Raw genomic sequence first — 17,226 nt, forward strand, 5'->3', positions numbered from 1 at the left:
GGTGTCCTGCAGGTTTTAGAGCTCAGCCTAGGTCTGCACACCTGAATCAAATGATTAGTTAATTACCAGGCTTCTGGAGAACTTCAAGAAATGTTGAGGAGGTAATTTAGCCATTTAAATCAGCTGTAATGGATCAAGGACACGTCTAAAACCTGCAGGACACTGGCCCTTGAGGCCTGGGTTTGGACACCACTGTATTAGAGGCAACAGCTTCATTTTTTCAGCACGACAATGATCGCAAACCCACTGCCAATGCAGTAAAAGCATAACTGGATAGAAAACACACAGTGGAACTCTATCATTCATGGATTGGCCTCCCCAGGGCTCAACATTATTGAAGCAATGTGGGATTAAAACGCCAGATGGGTCAAGATTTTTGCACGGCGCACTGTAGGAGCACTTAAAAAAAAAAACATTAAGAAAGAGATGAGGTAAAAAATCTGCTTGATTGTAGAGATTTCAAAAAGTAAAAGGAAATTCACACAGGTATATTCAAACACAGGTGGTTTCTGGAAGATTCACCTTTTCCACTTCAAATGTGACGCACAATGCTATGAAATCTTCCGAATATGACAGCTTAACAACTAGTCTGTCTTGTTCAGCAGTCGTCTGGTATGAGTCAAAGGAGGAAAAGGGAAACTAAGACGTCCAGTCTTGCACATGAAAACACTGTAGTATTCCTCGTCTCTATTTTAGGTTTTACGGAAACCTCTGAAAGTGAAGATGGTGATTGGTCATCCTGTGACGAAAAGACGTTTCGGGTATCTTTTCCTCTGCAATCAATAGCTGTGGATTATGCAATTCAGTTAGTTACCACACACAGAAACCACAATGAGTTTGTGGATAGATACAAAATAAAACTATCAAAGAGTAAATGGTTTTAGAAATGTAGATTTTTATTCCTCCTAAATTTCAGCAAGGGCACGGAGGGGGTGCGATGATCATATTTCATTAAAAACAAACTATTTAACATTAACAGAATATGCCATGCAATTGTCCACTTACCTCTGTTTCCTCACTTATTTTGAAACTAAAAGGATGATCTTGGGAAGTGTAGCAGTAGGCCATGCATGACAGATGACAAAGCTTTTACTTTTATAATAACACAATAGTCTATTAATAAATAGGTTTGGATATAGGCTCGATTTAAAAACATGCAGTCGTCTGGTATGGAGGCAGACCCCGCCAGGTCTTCAGTAGCCACATGTCTTCTAGAGGGTGAACAGCAGGCTGATACAGCTCTCACCCACACAGCGGTTAATACCAGGAGCTATTAGTCATTTCAGTATCCCTCAACTTTGAGCGCTCATGTGTTTTAATTCCAAATTGCAAATGTGATGTTTAGCTCTTGATCTCGCACGTTCACTTTCCTTCCATGCTGACTTTCACTGGCACTTTGACTACACATCAATGTGTGACCCCTGTCAGACAAGCAAGAGGAAGTGTGGCGCTATATATCACCGATGTGCCTGCTCCACACACAATCTGTGGCTTCAGGTGCCGTATCCTGTTCCTGTGCACTGCAAGTTTCACACAAAGCTGACACTTCAGTTTGATGTGTAAGGAGCAGGCACAGCCACCCAACCGAAAGATGCATATTGCAACTTAACATTGATGCCTGTGAACTCAACCTGCAAGGAAAGAAGAAGTGTTCCTCCAGTGTGTAGTCTGCATGCGTGATATAGATCAAGACGCTATCTGACCTGTGATCAGCGTCCGGGCTTGACAAGTGTGTTTGTGAGAGAGTGGGAGCTGCTCCATGGCTGCAGCCCAAGAGTATCCTGTCAACAGGAACTCCAGGATTTGATATGCAGCCGCTTCTTGCCACAGGAGGAAACTGATTTGTTTGTAGTGTGTGTGTGTGTGTGTGTGATGTGGTCTCTTTACAGGTTCCAGAAATTAATCTACATCCCCAACTTCAGAAAAAGACTCATCACAATTCTTTGTGGGAGCATGAGAAGATTAATTGTGAAAAAATAGTTCACTCAAAACTATTAAGGACTACAAAAACATGACCAAAGTATTTTTCAAGGTACAGTAATTTAAATAAAAATTGTTTTGTTTTCGTCCTCCCTCAGTTTTAAAAGGTATGTGTTCGTTTTACTTGTCACGCTGCTTGCTCTTGGAGTTCAGTGGAAATCTGGAAACGCCAGTTAACCAGTTTAGTCTGGTGAGTAAAGCCTTGCGTAGACTGCAAAAACAGGTTAGGTGTGTTTTCTATGAAGGTTTCCTTGTCAACTCGTAAAAACTCTAAAATTGCAAAACCCTCTTTTTCATCATTACACGTGAGCATTAATGCACCTGTAACATGGAAACACCAATGAGGTTTGCAAAGTATTTATTTTCCTGTGTGAAAATCCAGCTGATGATGATCAAATGATGATCAAACGGTGATCAATAGCTCAAAAGAATCATGAATTACTTTTATGAGTTGACCTATCTCTTAAATGGGATATCTGTCAGAGGAAGAAAGTGCTGTTTTGTAGAGAGGCGAGTTTAAAGAGTTGGTAGTGTTGAAATGTTGCGCTCTCTCTCTCTTCCCTTCCACGGGGCGCAACTTACAATCAAGGAGGAGCCGAGAGTCCTGCGGGGTTTTCTCCTGGAACCTGCTAGTCAAATATAAAGCGCTTCCTCCCATCCACCAGGAAAGACTGAACCATAACTCAGAAGAGGAGCCGCTGCCTGAGCACATCTGTGCTTTCTCCCAAATCCGTAGCGATCCAGTGAGTGAGTCAAGCAGCCGTGGAGTTTTAATTGTACTATTATTCTCATTATTATTATTACTTAAGCATGTCTGTGTAGTTTCTCGGTCGCTTAATTAGCCGACAGTGAGAACACAACTTCTCTGAGAGACGCGCATCGTAAGTTTGCAGAGGAGAGCGCGCAGATGGCTGCTCTCATCAGCGCGTACTCGTCGTGGCCGGAGTCCTTCGAATGTCCTCCGGGAGACGGAGACGGAGCCGACGGGCATGGTCCTCACAGGAATGCCGGGGAAAAGGCGCCGGAGCCGCGGATCAGACGACCCATGAACGCGTTCATGGTTTGGGCCAAAGATGAGCGCAAACGGCTGGCGATTCAAAATCCTGACCTGCACAATGCCGAGCTCAGCAAAATGTTGGGTGAGGAAAAAAGTTATTTAAAGTTACGAGTTTTGTTATTATTATTATTATTATTGTTATTATTATTATTGTCATCATCATCATCATTATAATTATTATTTTTAAGCTACTTATCACACACTTCACTTCTACTTACTTTTCCTCTCTTAGGCCTCGGTTGTAGTAAAACACGTTTTAATTCACGTATCCAGCAGTGCCAAATGAGCTACTTTATTTAAAATGACATTAAAAAAAACGTGTTAAAACTTTTTTTAAAATTTAATTGGAATAAATTACCCATTGTCTTTTCTTAAAGTAAAGGAAACTGCGCCGCAGTTAGAGTTGCCTTCAAAAGCGCATCGCCAGAATCCGCGTGTATTTAGTTTAGTTTAGTTTGCAGTAAATTCGTTAAGAGGCAGAAGACAGAAGCGGAGAAAAATTGGCGTTTTATGCTGCTTCTTAGATTATTGGTAAAGGTTAAGCTTTAAATCTGGCACTTGCGGAAATCGGAAATAATCTGTGAGGCCCGCATGTGTCTATTTTTGTATTTATCTTTAAAAACTGGCGTTCGGCTTGAAAGCGGACATTTAATGCGTGTTGGTAAGTTTCTTAAATGTAATTCAGAGCTACAAAAGACGCAGAAAGTTGCGGTGAAATAAAACACTGATTTTTTTTTCTTGTTTATGATCACAAACCTGAGACGTTAATTTAGACTGCGATTTCTAAACAATGGGGTTTATTTTTTTCCGTAGCCTGTTTTTAAGCTGCCAACGTTTCTAATTGCCTTATTTTCAGAACTGGATATTTTACTTATGAATTAAAAGAAATGTGATTCTGTAACTTTAAAAAAAAAAATTTTTGCAGTTATTTATAAATTGTTTGTAAGTTAAAAGATGCTGATTGATTTTATAATAATAAAGACTGCTAAACTAGTGCATATATATTGCATTTTATAACTTGTTGAACCATATTCAGATTGAGATTTTTTTTCTTCTTCCTCTGCATTCAGGCAAGTCATGGAAGGCCCTCACTCCCCCTCAGAAGAGGCCCTATGTTGAGGAAGCAGAGAGGCTTCGGGTGCAGCACATGCAGGACTACCCCAACTACAAGTACCGGCCTCGCCGGAAGAAACAGCTGAAACGCATCTGCAAGCGAGTTGACCCCGGGTTCCTCCTGAGCGGGCTGGCTCCTGACCACAGCACTCTGCCAGATCAACGAGCCCTCTGCCACCCCCTCGACAAAGACGAGGGCAGCCCTAATGGAGCCGGCACCAGCTTTTCCAGCTCCAGCCCTGCTCTGCCCAGCGTCAGAAGCTTCAGAGACCCGGCTGGCTCCAACAGCAGCTTCGACACCTACCCTTACGGCCTGCCCACCCCTCCTGAGATGTCCCCGTTAGATGCGGTGGACCACGAGCAAATACCCCCCTCTTATTACTCAACATCTAGTAGCTCCTCTGTTTCCTGTTCTTCCTCAGTCTCCTGTCCAGACGAGCACCACCAGAATCAGACACACATGGGCAGCCCGCCCCCTTACCACTCTGATTACACTCACACCCAGATTCACTGTGGGGGCTCACACTTAGGTCACATCTCTCACATGTCCCAAACTGGAGGCGGACTGATCCCTGGCCCACCCCTGTCTTTTTACAGCTCCCCACCTTTCCCCCAGATTCACCACGGGGTCCACCAGGGCCACCTGGGTCAGCTGTCCCCCCCACCAGAGACACAAGGTCACCTGGAGACTCTAGACCAGCTGAGCCAAGCTGAGCTTCTCGGTGAAGTGGACCGCAATGAGTTTGACCAGTACCTGAACTCTACCGCGAGCGGCTTCCACCCGGAGCAGGGCAGCGGCATGACCGTTACAGGACACATCCAGGTGGCATCTGCCGCCACCACTTCTGCCACTACGTGTCCCAGCAGCTCCACAGAAACCAGCCTCATTTCCGTGCTAGCAGACGCGACGGCAGCCTACTACAACAACTATGGCATCTCGTAAACGTGGTCACAACTCCTATTGAATGCGTGACTGATCAAAGACACTACAAAGGTTGAAGAAATTTAGGACGATGTTGCACTTGGGTGCTGATAAAAGGGAAACCCTTAGCATCTAAGGGCAAATGAATCCAACCATGATTAAAAACTGAACTGATTACAGAGCAATATGATTGTCTGGAGCCAGGGAAAGAACAAAGAGCAATTGGAGGACTGTGAAGAGAAGGAGATGGACACCTCAGGGATGCAGACACAAAACACTTACAGTATGCCACCTCCAGTTGTCATGAAATCTCTAAACCAGTAAAACAGTCGGAAAAAAAAGAAAGACAAAAGACTTGTTTGTCCACTTGTAAATGTCACCAGTTACTGTTGCCAGCGAGGCATGTACAGATGCTTTTTAGAAGCTAATTTAAGTCCTTTGATGTTTTGCATAAATGCTAACTGTAATGCTCTTATCAGCGCTTTCCATTCGAATGTTTGTATCATGTTCCTGCTCTCATTAGTTTGGGAGTCTTACCTCAGTAGTTGTAATTGAATGAGGTTTTAGTTTGGACATTTCTTATGCAATTTAACAAAGTGATGTATATGATGATGACAGAAAGGCGTTTATACTTCTTCTCAAGTACTTAATAATATATAATCGACCTCTACAATGAAAAATAATAATGCTAACTGTAACTGTATGCTGATTTAGGTTTGTGGAAGACAATAATTTAAAAATAAAGGTCAATTTTTATATTAAGGCATTTGCTGCTTGGATGATGAGCCTGCAGATTTTTAAAAGGCACAATTTTGAGCATCTCTTATAAACAGGAGATTCATATCTGACCTGGGGAAGGTAAGTTCAGGCAGTGCTAGTTAAGTCCTAATAAATACATTTAGATTTCTAAATAAAAAAAAACTGAGGATAGCAGGAGTCCTGCTAGTCTCCATGAACAAATCGGGGAGGCGGGGGGAGAAAGATCACATCCATCTTTGAATTGAGTGTCACACCGTGTATTCTTCTATTTCAGGCTCTGTCTAGCTGTGAGAGGCCCATTCTACACACCCACTCCCCTGCTGGCTTTTTCCACCCTACATCATCTTTCTCCATCCGTCTCCTCTCGCTTTCATTTCATCCCGGTTCAGAGGATTAGTGTAAAACAGGCACATTCGTCGGCACCCGCCTCCATCTCAACCGTCCTTTGTTTTCCTATAGTCTTATTCTGGGTGCCATTCTTCGGCACGCTGGACCCCCCCCCCCCCCCCCCCTCTACACCCACCCCCTCACCCCACGTTATATCTTGCTGATGCAGACCTTTCGTAATCTGTGGAAAAAATAAGTAAAAAAAATTACTGTTTTACCTCCCCCCCTCCAAACTCTCCACTCCTCCCCTTCTCAACCTCTCTGTTCTCTTGAATTTTTCTTTTTTCGATAAAAGGAATTCAGGGGGCTTTTGACAAATCCTGGAGTCTGGCTGGTCTTCCTGCATTTTTTGGGAATGGTTGAGTCGTGCTTCTTGTAAAGAGGATGTGGCGGAGGAGCGGTGTTTCCTGACTGATAAGGGAAAAGCCTCTCTCCGTCAGGATGTTTGGGCCTGGCTGGGCCCTGCATTAAAGAGTCAGAGTGAGGGAAGGGAACCCGCTGTTCAGCAGCGGGAGGAAACGGTGCCGTGTTGATTAGCATCTTACTTACCCGTCTTTACTTATCCACTATTTTTCGGGGAGAGTCTCTGTCAACCTGGCCTATTGTACCTTGACCACAAACATAAAGACACATCACACAAACATACACAATAATGAGCTTAAAGCAGGCTTGTTATCCTGAAAACAACAGTTGTAGTGAGCACACGCACTAACTCTGACCCCTATAGTTACCCACAGTCAACCACAATTGTGTATTTTCTGACACAGCTCGTGGCAGATGTGATAAAACGCGCCAGAATGACAACATTCATCATATACTCGTCTTTGCAGCCGGCTGGTATTGGTGTTCATTTCTCTGAGGTTACATCATTACCCTCTGTAGCTGCAGGGTTTAAAACTCTGTGGAGGGTCAATATGCACGCAACCATATTCTGATTGTCGGACGGGTGGTGCCCCAGGCATTTAAGGTGAGAAGGGAATCGCTGATGGGGCATCAGCCTCACAAGTGTCAAGGTCAGCTCGGGGTGCTAGTGCAGACTCCCTTGGTAAAGATGACCAGCAATGTCTCAACAATCAAATCCACCACCTCAGGGTGGGACGCCGTGACAAGGACAAAAACGCAAGCATCAACCGAGTATCATCTGACATAAATTACAGAACAAAGCAGAAGTTTGTTCAGAATGAAGGGGGGTGTTTTTTTTCAGTGGTAGTAGATTTCAGCAACAGCTAAAGGGCCTAATAATATACACACATAAATATACATGAAGTAGTTTTCCTAAATTACAGACACAGTCCTGGCTTTTTATTATTATACATTTTTCTAATTAATATTTTTTTCTCAATGCTTTATTTAGCTGTTATCATTTAAAACAGGAATGTCAAACTCATTTTACATTGTAGGTCATGTACAGCCAACTTTGATCTTAAGTGAGCCAGAGCAATAAAATCCTGTTTCTGTCAGTGCAGAAAAGTTTAACTAAACGTTTAATCATTGAGGTATTTTAATTCAAGAAAAAGAACAACAATTTCAAGAAAAACATCTGTCTTTTTCCACATGATAAAGAAGTGCTGCTTTGGGCTTAACTTGTAAGAAATACATGTGTAAAATTACTCTCCAGCAGTTATAAAACAAAAACTGTTTTTTATTTGACAGAATGTGCCCTTTTTGGGTTTTTTTTTCTTGTGAACCCACTGCATAAATAATACATTTCTATAGTAAATGGTGAAAAAAAAAAAACAGGAACTCTCCATCATTTAATTAATTATCTGTTACTTTCACTTTGGTGTAGGACGAGTGGAAATAAAAGAGGTATCAAAGCAGATACAGATAAAGTCTAAAATATATTCAGTCCTTCAAAATTTCCAAAACTGTCCAGTGGACCAGTTTGGTGTCTTTGGTGGGCCAATTCTGGTCCCCAGGCCTTATGTTTGACACCCCTAATTTATAGGTTCAGCTTATTTGAATTTTCATAAATTGAGAGATACATAGCTTCCATTTATGAAAGTGGTTTAAACCAACAAGTTCAAACTCCACACATATGCAAATAACCGTGCTAAAATTACATTCCAAGCCATGCTGTTTTTGACTAACGCATGCAGCTAGGTAATAAATAGCAATTTTTTTAAAATCTCAAACTGATCTCCACTGCCAAACTATTGCACACCAATTGGTTTGAATTTTGCATTGATAATGAAGTGATTAGCATGCCAGCGTTACTCCTGTGAAATGCCCACAGGAGCTACATAATTTGGATTGTTTGCTGAGATTTGTGGATTCTGCGATTTTAAGGCTCTGGGAAGTTACGGGAAACACTCAGTTTGTCATCTTCAATTTTTGTCCTTGCTCGAAGTTGACTCATCAGCACTCTAAACCTTTAGTCAGAGCCATCTGCTGAAATCCAAAGACGGCCATTGCTGCTTTCCCAACTGCAATAAATCATCAAGAACGGAAAGACAAAATGACGTGTCAACCAGCGGTGGTGAACCATGTAAATTTTAGATTTAATGCACACATGCGCAGTTAAGTTTTTCCTCTTACAGCTGATTTCTCCACCCCGGCCAAGTTTAATAATACCTTTAATTTGGTTAATTTGATTTTTGACACATGTGCAGGATCACAAATATACAATTTCGATGATTTTAAGGATATAGACTGAACAAACAAAAGAGGCTCCTCTTGTTATTTCTCTCTGATTGCTGGCTGGCTCAGCTCCAGTCTCAGGTCAAGCCCATGGAATGAGTCTGTCAGGTAGTCTGTTATGTTTCCTATTTCCTCCTCTGCCGTCATGTCACTTCCCTGGGCAAACAAACAACTCACTGGTCCAATGCAACACTAACTGTCAAGGTAACAGGGAAAAGCTTGGTGTGGGTGGACGGGGCCCAGAGCTTTCGCAGCTGTGTAATGTATTATCCATCTGCTGGGACCGAGGTGATCAGTGATCACTTTGAATATTATGTCCTCTGGAGGAACTGAGGAGGCTGGTTGTCTGGTTGGGCTAAAGTCTATTGTGTAGCTAGAGAGGGAGCGTCCAGTATCGTCATATTTGGATGATGAACATTTGCGCTATATGACGTTGTTAGCATTAACTATAGGCCAAGAGGATGTGGCTGATTTGTTTTACGTGACTAAGGCATACCATGGAGACTAAGACGCTGTTTAAACCTACGTCCTGTGTAAAAATATAGTGCATTTGAATTATCTAGCTGCTCCTGCTGAATGCTGTGTGATCACAAGTGACCTCTCCTCAAAATATATTTCTCTTTTGCTGCTCAATGGAGCAAACTTATTGTTCCGAGCAATTCTGATGGAATTTTCCCGCAAAGCTTTGCGAGCACACAAAACAGCAAACCCATTACAACGTCGTCGTAATCGTCAGCGGTAAATGCACTGAACTTTCCACCAAATTAAACTACTCTATGTGACGGATAAAGACACATTTACATCAGCAAATGCTAAATGTTGTTGGAGTGCATTTCCAGTTGGAGTGTGTTACAGCAGCATAATAACCTGTTTACAATTTGTACTTGGCCCCGAATCTGGGCAAAGGAGGAAAAAGAAGGGAAAACACACACACACACACACAAACAAACACACACATCTCACAGCAAGGGATTATGGGTGCAGCTATTCTTCATCTCATTGTGGCTCAACAACAGGCAGAGTGTGGGGTGGCAGGCAGGCGTGTACGTCGCCGGACGAAGAATGGACCAGACTCGTCGAGGGACAGGTGCCATGTGGCAGAGGATGTGCGGGGACACAGATGGGGACCCCTGGAAAACTTGGGGGAGTGAACGAGCAGCCAAGGGCCTCCCACCCGTACCTGTGCTGTGAATGCTGCAGCTGAACGGGATCCGGCACCTGTTCTAAGCAGATACAGACGACCAGCAAAAGCACAGAGGGAGGCCAGCACATGGCTGCCAACCCGGGGAAGGAGAAGGCTAGATTTCCATTTACCCATAAGCACGGCCTGATTACCAAATCAGCACAGGCGGTAAAGCTTGCGCGCTACTGCAGAATGTACAAAAAAGGGACTGAAAAATCTTTTTTTTCTCCTCTGTGCATTTCAGTAAACTTTTATGAGCGCTTTCAAAATGTTTATTTAATATCTCAAAGCAGAAACAGCACAGATAAATAAAAAGGTATGAAAACTTATGCATACTACTACAGATGGATTTTTTTTTCCTAACATGAGGTTTGCAAAAATGCAGAGCGTGTCCTATTTTTGCAGCCTGGCCTGCATTGGTGCCTCTCTCTCTACTAGCATGGCTTGCACTGCTCTATAGCATGTATGCTGCAGCGCTATCTGGCTTGTTTTTGACTGCTGCAGATTTTCCCTGGGGTGGTATAACTCTTCACCTCAATGTGGAGGAGGATGTTCCTATTGTGCTTCCTAATTGCAATGTGGTTGTTCCATTTAAGAGATAGAACATGCTTATCTGTTGTGTGTGTGAACTCAAACCGTGTGTGGGAATAAACGGGGCGACGTTACCTGTGCTGATCCATGTTTTCATTGTGCTAGTTACAATATGGATTGCAATGCTTAATTTTTTGACAGCTTTTCTTAATTGATACTATAATTTTTATATATATATATATATATATATATATATATATATATATATATATATATATATATATATATATATATATATATAAAATAATAACAAAAGTACTGTCCAAACATAGGAACATAGCTCTTTTTAAGTGAAAGGGCAGCATGCCTTTGAGCTTAAATCATGCCCCATCTTTTCCATTTTAGGAGGCCCACATACTCCATTTGTAGCTCTGGTTGTGTTCTCTTGCGCTAACAGAGTTTACTCAGCATGCATCCTGAAAAGCAGACGCAGTAATGATTTAGATGAGTGATGTTATAAGTTCAGCAGTGAGAGAGAGCCCCTTTTAACAGCTACTGGAGAGGCTAGACAAAGCAAACCAGCAGGCTGTCTGATGACAGCTAGTGAGACACGAGGACAGCTATTAAGGTTTGATGTTTCAGCACTTATCATTCATAAGATGCATGCAGTTACATCATAGCAGTGGTTAGAATGTAACAATCAAAAAATTTAAAGGCATTTTGCACTGTTTTAATGATGAATGCATGCAAAAAAAGAAACGAAAGTAAAAAAAAGAAGTAAAATATGGTATCTGGTGAGGGTCTTGTAATTATTCTGTTAAGTCTGGGCTTATTTTCCAACAAAAGGAAGACACCACAAAATATTAAAAATAAAAGCCATGTTTAAAACTACCAGGATAATCCTATAACGAAGTTCCACTATCGCCATCAGACTTCCCAGATTCCCACACTGGATTAGGATACTCAACAGTATAAATCACTGCAAGTGTACTACCACAAAAAAAATGTTCTCACTCTTTAAAATTAATCAAGAAACTTGTGTATTTCGTGTGTCTAAAGCTCTACCAAGCACATACATTTTGCATTCAAGAGAAATAGTTTGCAACCCTGTAGCCCAACCTATGGACTTGATGATTCTGGATTAAATGGATTAAATTTTTCAGTAGCAAAAACCCCCCCCAAAACTGGTCAGTTGCATCTATAATATTCTTTACTATCATCGAAATCATAAAATGTGCCAAATCTACATCTCTGGAATCATATTTAAAGTCTCCTTCGCCCAAGGCCTGGAAAGCTTTGTCTCGCGTGGCTGATCAATGATGCAAGTTCCTGTACACAGGAACAACAAGCATCGCTGTATCGCTGCTTATTCAGAGATGAAGTACGTCATTTCTGACACACAGCATTTCCCGTGCCTTGATGTGTGCTGTTTACGCTCAAAATTTCTGGGTAAGACTGCTTGTGACTGACCTTGGCAGAGGGTAAGTCTGGCATAATTTCCATCCTCGCTCCCATTCCTCTGACTTTACTCTATGGCTTTAATATTCGGGATGTTGTTGATGTCTGAGCTTGAAGGAATCCCTTCCTGCTGGATGCTCGGCCCTGTTTCCTTAAAGACTCAACATCAAAAATGACACACATGGAAATGAGTCACACAGTTGTCCCAGGAGTTCAGACACTTGAGCTAAAGTACCATGTTGACAGGTTCAAAACAGGATATGAGCTGGATGGGTCTATGTTTATTACAGATGGCAGAATACTTAAAGAGCAGTGATAGCTGAAAGCTCTGATAAGCAAATTAAGCAGCTAGAGTCACGTACCCACTATGAGCTACAAGTGCCCACACAAAGGCTGGACTGGAAGTCACAAACCATTAAGGCTAATAGTCTTACAGTAACTTACACTATAGTTCAGTTTTTTTGTTTTGTTTTTTTCCAATGCAGAAGTAACTCTGTTACAGTGTTTGGCATGCAAACTGGCAGCAGGCTCCTTGGACACTTAAAATGTTTCTCAGTTCCTTAACAACACAGAACAGTTCCTTAACAACACAGAAAAGCAACAAACGTTTGCAAATATTTATATCTAGTTTTTGCAGAATCACAGCTCTTTTATGCACATTGCACACACTTTAATATCACACCATTTACACTCAGAAGGGGCAGAATTCCCAAAGGGTTAGGAGATTTGATAAAAAGGACTAAATAATTATAGCCCATGGCAATCTTAAATAAATTCATATACAAATTAGTTGGACCATAGTTTTGCAGACAAAAATATTAAAAACAAGGAGAGTGCACAAATTACGGTGAGTAACAGCTAAATGGATGAGGCAGCTATTAATAACGGTTACCTTTTCTGCCCAGCTACTGTCATGTCATTGCATTATATTCATCCAACACAGCCAGCGAATACAAAACTCAGTTCATTTTTTTCCCTCTACCAATTTAGTGGCTCTTCAGTTTTAATGCTAATTGCTTGCATTGCAGCGAGTTGGACCACAGCACACTCCCCCTTGTGAAAAATAAATTGCTCTTCTTTTGAAACAAATAGCAACCTTCTATCTGCTTAGCTTCTGTCCTTCCCATTGAGGAAATCCAAATAAAAAACGACCTACCTGCTAATTTACAGAGACACGTTTAGGCGTCCTACCGAAGTGTAGTTTTGTCGGCGTCAGCCTCTAGTGGACATGTGAGGTACTGCAGGCTTAAACCGTTTGCTCATCTCAGCACTACGAAGCCCCGGCTACGTGTGTTTATGTCTGTCCTGTGGGTTATGCTGCAGATTATATTCGTTTATGGTAGATTATATTCCCTTGTTCGGGAGAACAACGGGTTTGTGTTTAGGTTTGCTTACACAAGAACAGCGTTATTTTAGAGGAGACGTCAGTTTCCTGTAGCTGCGTCTGCCCTAATCATCTTATAAAGCAAGAGAGGTAAATCATCAACGTTCCCGCCATTGTTAGATTCATATTACACGTTATGTGTTAATATTCAAACATTTAGAACTGAAAACCGCGGCATTAGGCAGTATGCTTTTATGATTCATATGAGACGACGAATGACCTGCACGTAGTTGTCAGGATGGCCGAGCGGTCTAAGGCGCTGCGTTCAGGTCGCAGTCTCCCCTGGAGGCGTGGGTTCGAATCCCACTTCTGACATTATTCCTTTTTCGCAAACTTCGTGCCCTACAATGTTCAAAGCAAAGTAGAGCATTTTCTCCTCCCAGTCTCTGTGGTCTAAGTTTTTCACACTTACCTTTTAGCATAGTGTAACATGGTTTTTCATCACAGTATAGCTTTAAATTAGAAAAGCTGAATAACCATATTTGTAACTATTCTCAAAACAGTGTTATGTATTTTTTTTTAAAAAAAAAACAGTCAAAATTTAGATTAGGAAAGTAGTGGGGATTATATTTCCTGTGTATGGAATCCAACATTCAATACAAGGCAGGCTCAATGTGTTAAACCTGTTATTTATGTGTGTCTGGGTGCATATGCGGTAATACAGCATATTTAATAGTGAAGTGAGTTTTCACACAACCTTTGGTACAACTTTTAAATCCTGGGTTTAAGATGAGGATCCAGGGTTTAAGGGAAGGCCCTTCGTGGACCGAGGGTTTTTAAAATTGTTACTCAACAGGCTGTGCAATCGCACATTAATGCCACAATGGGGTTGTTTTAGAGGTAACTCGGTATAGGAACAGGTACAGCTTTCTATGAATCTTACTGAAGGATGCCTCCTCTTAAAATTCAATTAATATTTAAATAGATTGTCTATTCCTTTGTGAGATTTTTGCTGACTTACTTTTTCTTGTAAGTCTGGAATTCCAGATATCAAAGTGTATATATTGCTATAAATATAATAGCACACAAAGGAGGGTTATCATTGGCTTTAACTTTATCTTTCATGAATCCAAAAGCTATTAGAACCACTGATTGACTTGTAGCATATGGTCATTTGGCTCAACAATTTATGGTTAATAAAGGAGCAGGTCTTGTACCCTTAAGACAAAGTAGTAGATATTCAGTTTATCCTAAAAGGCTAAATAGCTTAGCAAATAAAAAGATAGGGCCACAGCTTGGTTTAATCATGCAAGAAGAAGAAGGTGTTTGAGTACTTTTAGCTGTCACTAATAGGATTCATTCCTAACAGGCTGACTGCTCTAAAAATAGTGACTTTCCCCCCTTTTTGCTCCAAATAGAAATGTTATGTGAGGACATTTGCTGCACATGAATCCCAACACAGTGACACAAACATATAAGCACGCTTATACACCACTTCAGTGCTTCACTACACAATACAGCACATGTAAATATACAATGAACTACATATTAAACATTTCATGTAAAAGCAAATCCATCATAATCTGTTGACATGAAACACTTTCAAATAACAATGAACAACACTGCAAATGACCAGTGGCCTCAGTGTGACAGGAAAAGGTTAAAGGGTATAATTCCTTAAAGCCTGTCTGTCTTTATAAAGATTACAGGCAAAAAAAAGTGTGCTGCTGCGCTACATAACACATTGTTGAAAAGAAAAAATTGAATTTAGATTTTATTGTTTTATACCCTTAGGACTTGAGGTAGCAAATGAATCATTTGCTTATCTTAACATTTACACCTGGAGAGAGCTCGTAGGGTTAATGTGCAAGGTCAGGTCAGGTGACTTAAACAGGGATTTAGGGCGATTTAGATAGTGTAGACATGCAAACTGGTTGGTGGGGTTGCCTTAGAAACACCATTCTAAATCTAGTAGTATTTAAGTTGCTAGCATTTGTTGTTGCTGTATGGATTATTGGCTTTTCCACTCTATAAGCCAGAAGAATCAGTGAATCCAAAATGAATCCAGTTTCTTGACAGTGTGACCATGTGTGACCACTGATGTACCTTTTAAGTGAGAGTGTTTATCCCATCTTATAGGCAACCTTTGATTTAAACGTCTAAGCCTCACCCTTTAACTGGAGCCATGTATCGGTGCTTCACCTTCCTCTGCGTATGCTTCATTAAGACTGTGACTTAATATAGCAGGAGTCCTGGTGCACAGCAGGTTGCACACTAATTAGGCCTGACATTTTAACTGCAGCCAAGAGGGGGGGAATGCTAAGCCTGAGCATCACTGCACACGTGCAAGCTTGAAGGATGATGTGCTTCGGGGAGTCCTGCTGTGACTATGATCCACACTGCGTCCGCATGCAGTGGAGGCTGCAAACTAAATTTTAGTCATTTAAAAGTCCATTTAATGTGGACTAAAACTTCTTAGAAACCTCCATCAGGCTGGCAGAGCATGCCTGACAGAAGTTGATTAAGGAGAGGACTCTCCCTAGGAAAGCCCACGATTAAAATATTAGCCTCAGTTAGCTTCTGAGTCACTCCTTCCCCTCATGACTCAGTAGGGGATGTGGAGGGGAGGTCTTTCTCTTATTTTCTTCTGTGAGTCAGGATATAATGAAATGGTCACCTCCACCCCACTGTGAGCTGTCAAGCTTGTTAAGACTAAGAGCAGATGGTGTAAAGGGTCACCCCGTGGATGTGCGTGTAGTCTTCACAGGTGCTCATGTGACTAAGCACTTCTTGATTCTCCCCACATCATAAAGACAGGGAGGGACTGGTATGCCGTCTGTGAGCCCCTGATAAGGAGAGACTGCCGTGCATCCTGTGGCGGTTTCCTTGTCCTTGAAAAGATTGATCTGACCCAGAAGGATATTTAGACTAGAAAGGTGCATTTTTTTTTTTAAATTAGCGTCACACGCTGTGAAGCACATACAACAAGGTGGAACATATGCTGAAATGTTTTGAGCCTTGTGACTGTTTTACATGCACCGCCACAGCAATCTGTCAGAGGAGACTGCGCCAGCCTGCCAGTCTGGGATGAAGTAGGCTAATTAGGGGGGCAGTTCCTGTAGTATTTCTATGACATGGCCCCAGAAAATAAATGGGAAATTTAAATGCTGCCATTTACAATGACACGACCCATGAGACAATTCTTTCTGCTGGCCATCATGTCTTAATTGCTTTGTAGGGAGGTACCAATGAATACATATGACGAGACAGCAATTAGAAGAGTAGGTGTGAAACAGGTGATGTTCAGCCGGTAAATCATTTGAAAACCTGCAAAACCTGGTGGATATCCTTACATATTTTAAACAATATGTCAGAGAGATACAGTCATGGTAAGGGTAAACACCCTCTTTAAATTATAAGGTTTTACATATAAGGAACATTCAGCTGTTTGCTAATACGATGCTAAAGAGGAGCATCAGCAATGATTTTACAGAAGCAATTGTTGGTGACTATCAAACTGGGAAGGATTATAAGGATATGTCCAAAAAAAAAAAATCAAGTCCAAACAGTGAGAAAGATTATTAACAGATTGAAAACAGAAAGAGAGCTGCCAGTTTTCCCAGGAGTGAACTTCCTGGCATTCATCCCAAGGTCAGACAACGCAGTACTCAGAGATAATTTTAAAAAATGGGTGGATGAAACCAAAGTGGAGATGTTTAGTCATAAGGTACAAAAACCCAACAAATAAATGCTTCAGATTCTCATAATAAGAATCTGAAGCTAATAATAGGCTGACTTCAAACGAAATCACAGTGAGATTAAGTTATAAGTCCAATCAAATCATCGTTTTGGAGGTCTATCTTTAGTTCTGT

At 41.5% G+C, this 17,226-nt stretch overlaps 1 protein-coding gene and 1 non-coding gene across 2 annotated transcripts; both read left to right on the forward strand.

Annotated features, from left to right (window-relative positions):
• Window positions 1-2,625: 2,625 nt before the first annotated feature.
• Window positions 2,626-5,834, forward strand: sox7 (SRY-box transcription factor 7). The gene is made up of 2 exons (XM_084953263.1): window positions 2,626-3,119; window positions 4,108-5,834. The coding sequence occupies exons 1-2, from the start codon at window positions 2,888-2,890 to the stop codon at window positions 5,091-5,093; spliced, it is 1,218 nt and encodes a 405-aa protein (XP_084809389.1). The 5' UTR covers window positions 2,626-2,887; the 3' UTR covers window positions 5,094-5,834.
• Window positions 5,835-13,646: 7,812 nt separating this feature from the next.
• Window positions 13,647-13,729, forward strand: trnal-cag (transfer RNA leucine (anticodon CAG)). The gene has a single exon. It is a non-coding gene; the product is annotated as a tRNA-Leu (tRNA).
• The last annotated feature ends 3,497 nt before the right edge of the window (window positions 13,730-17,226 follow it).

Source organism: Perissodus microlepis, chromosome 15 (genome assembly GCF_051167445.1).
Source record: "Perissodus microlepis isolate ML-2025 ecotype Zambia chromosome 15, ASM5116744v1, whole genome shotgun sequence".
NCBI lineage: Eukaryota > Metazoa > Chordata > Actinopteri > Cichliformes > Cichlidae > Perissodus > Perissodus microlepis.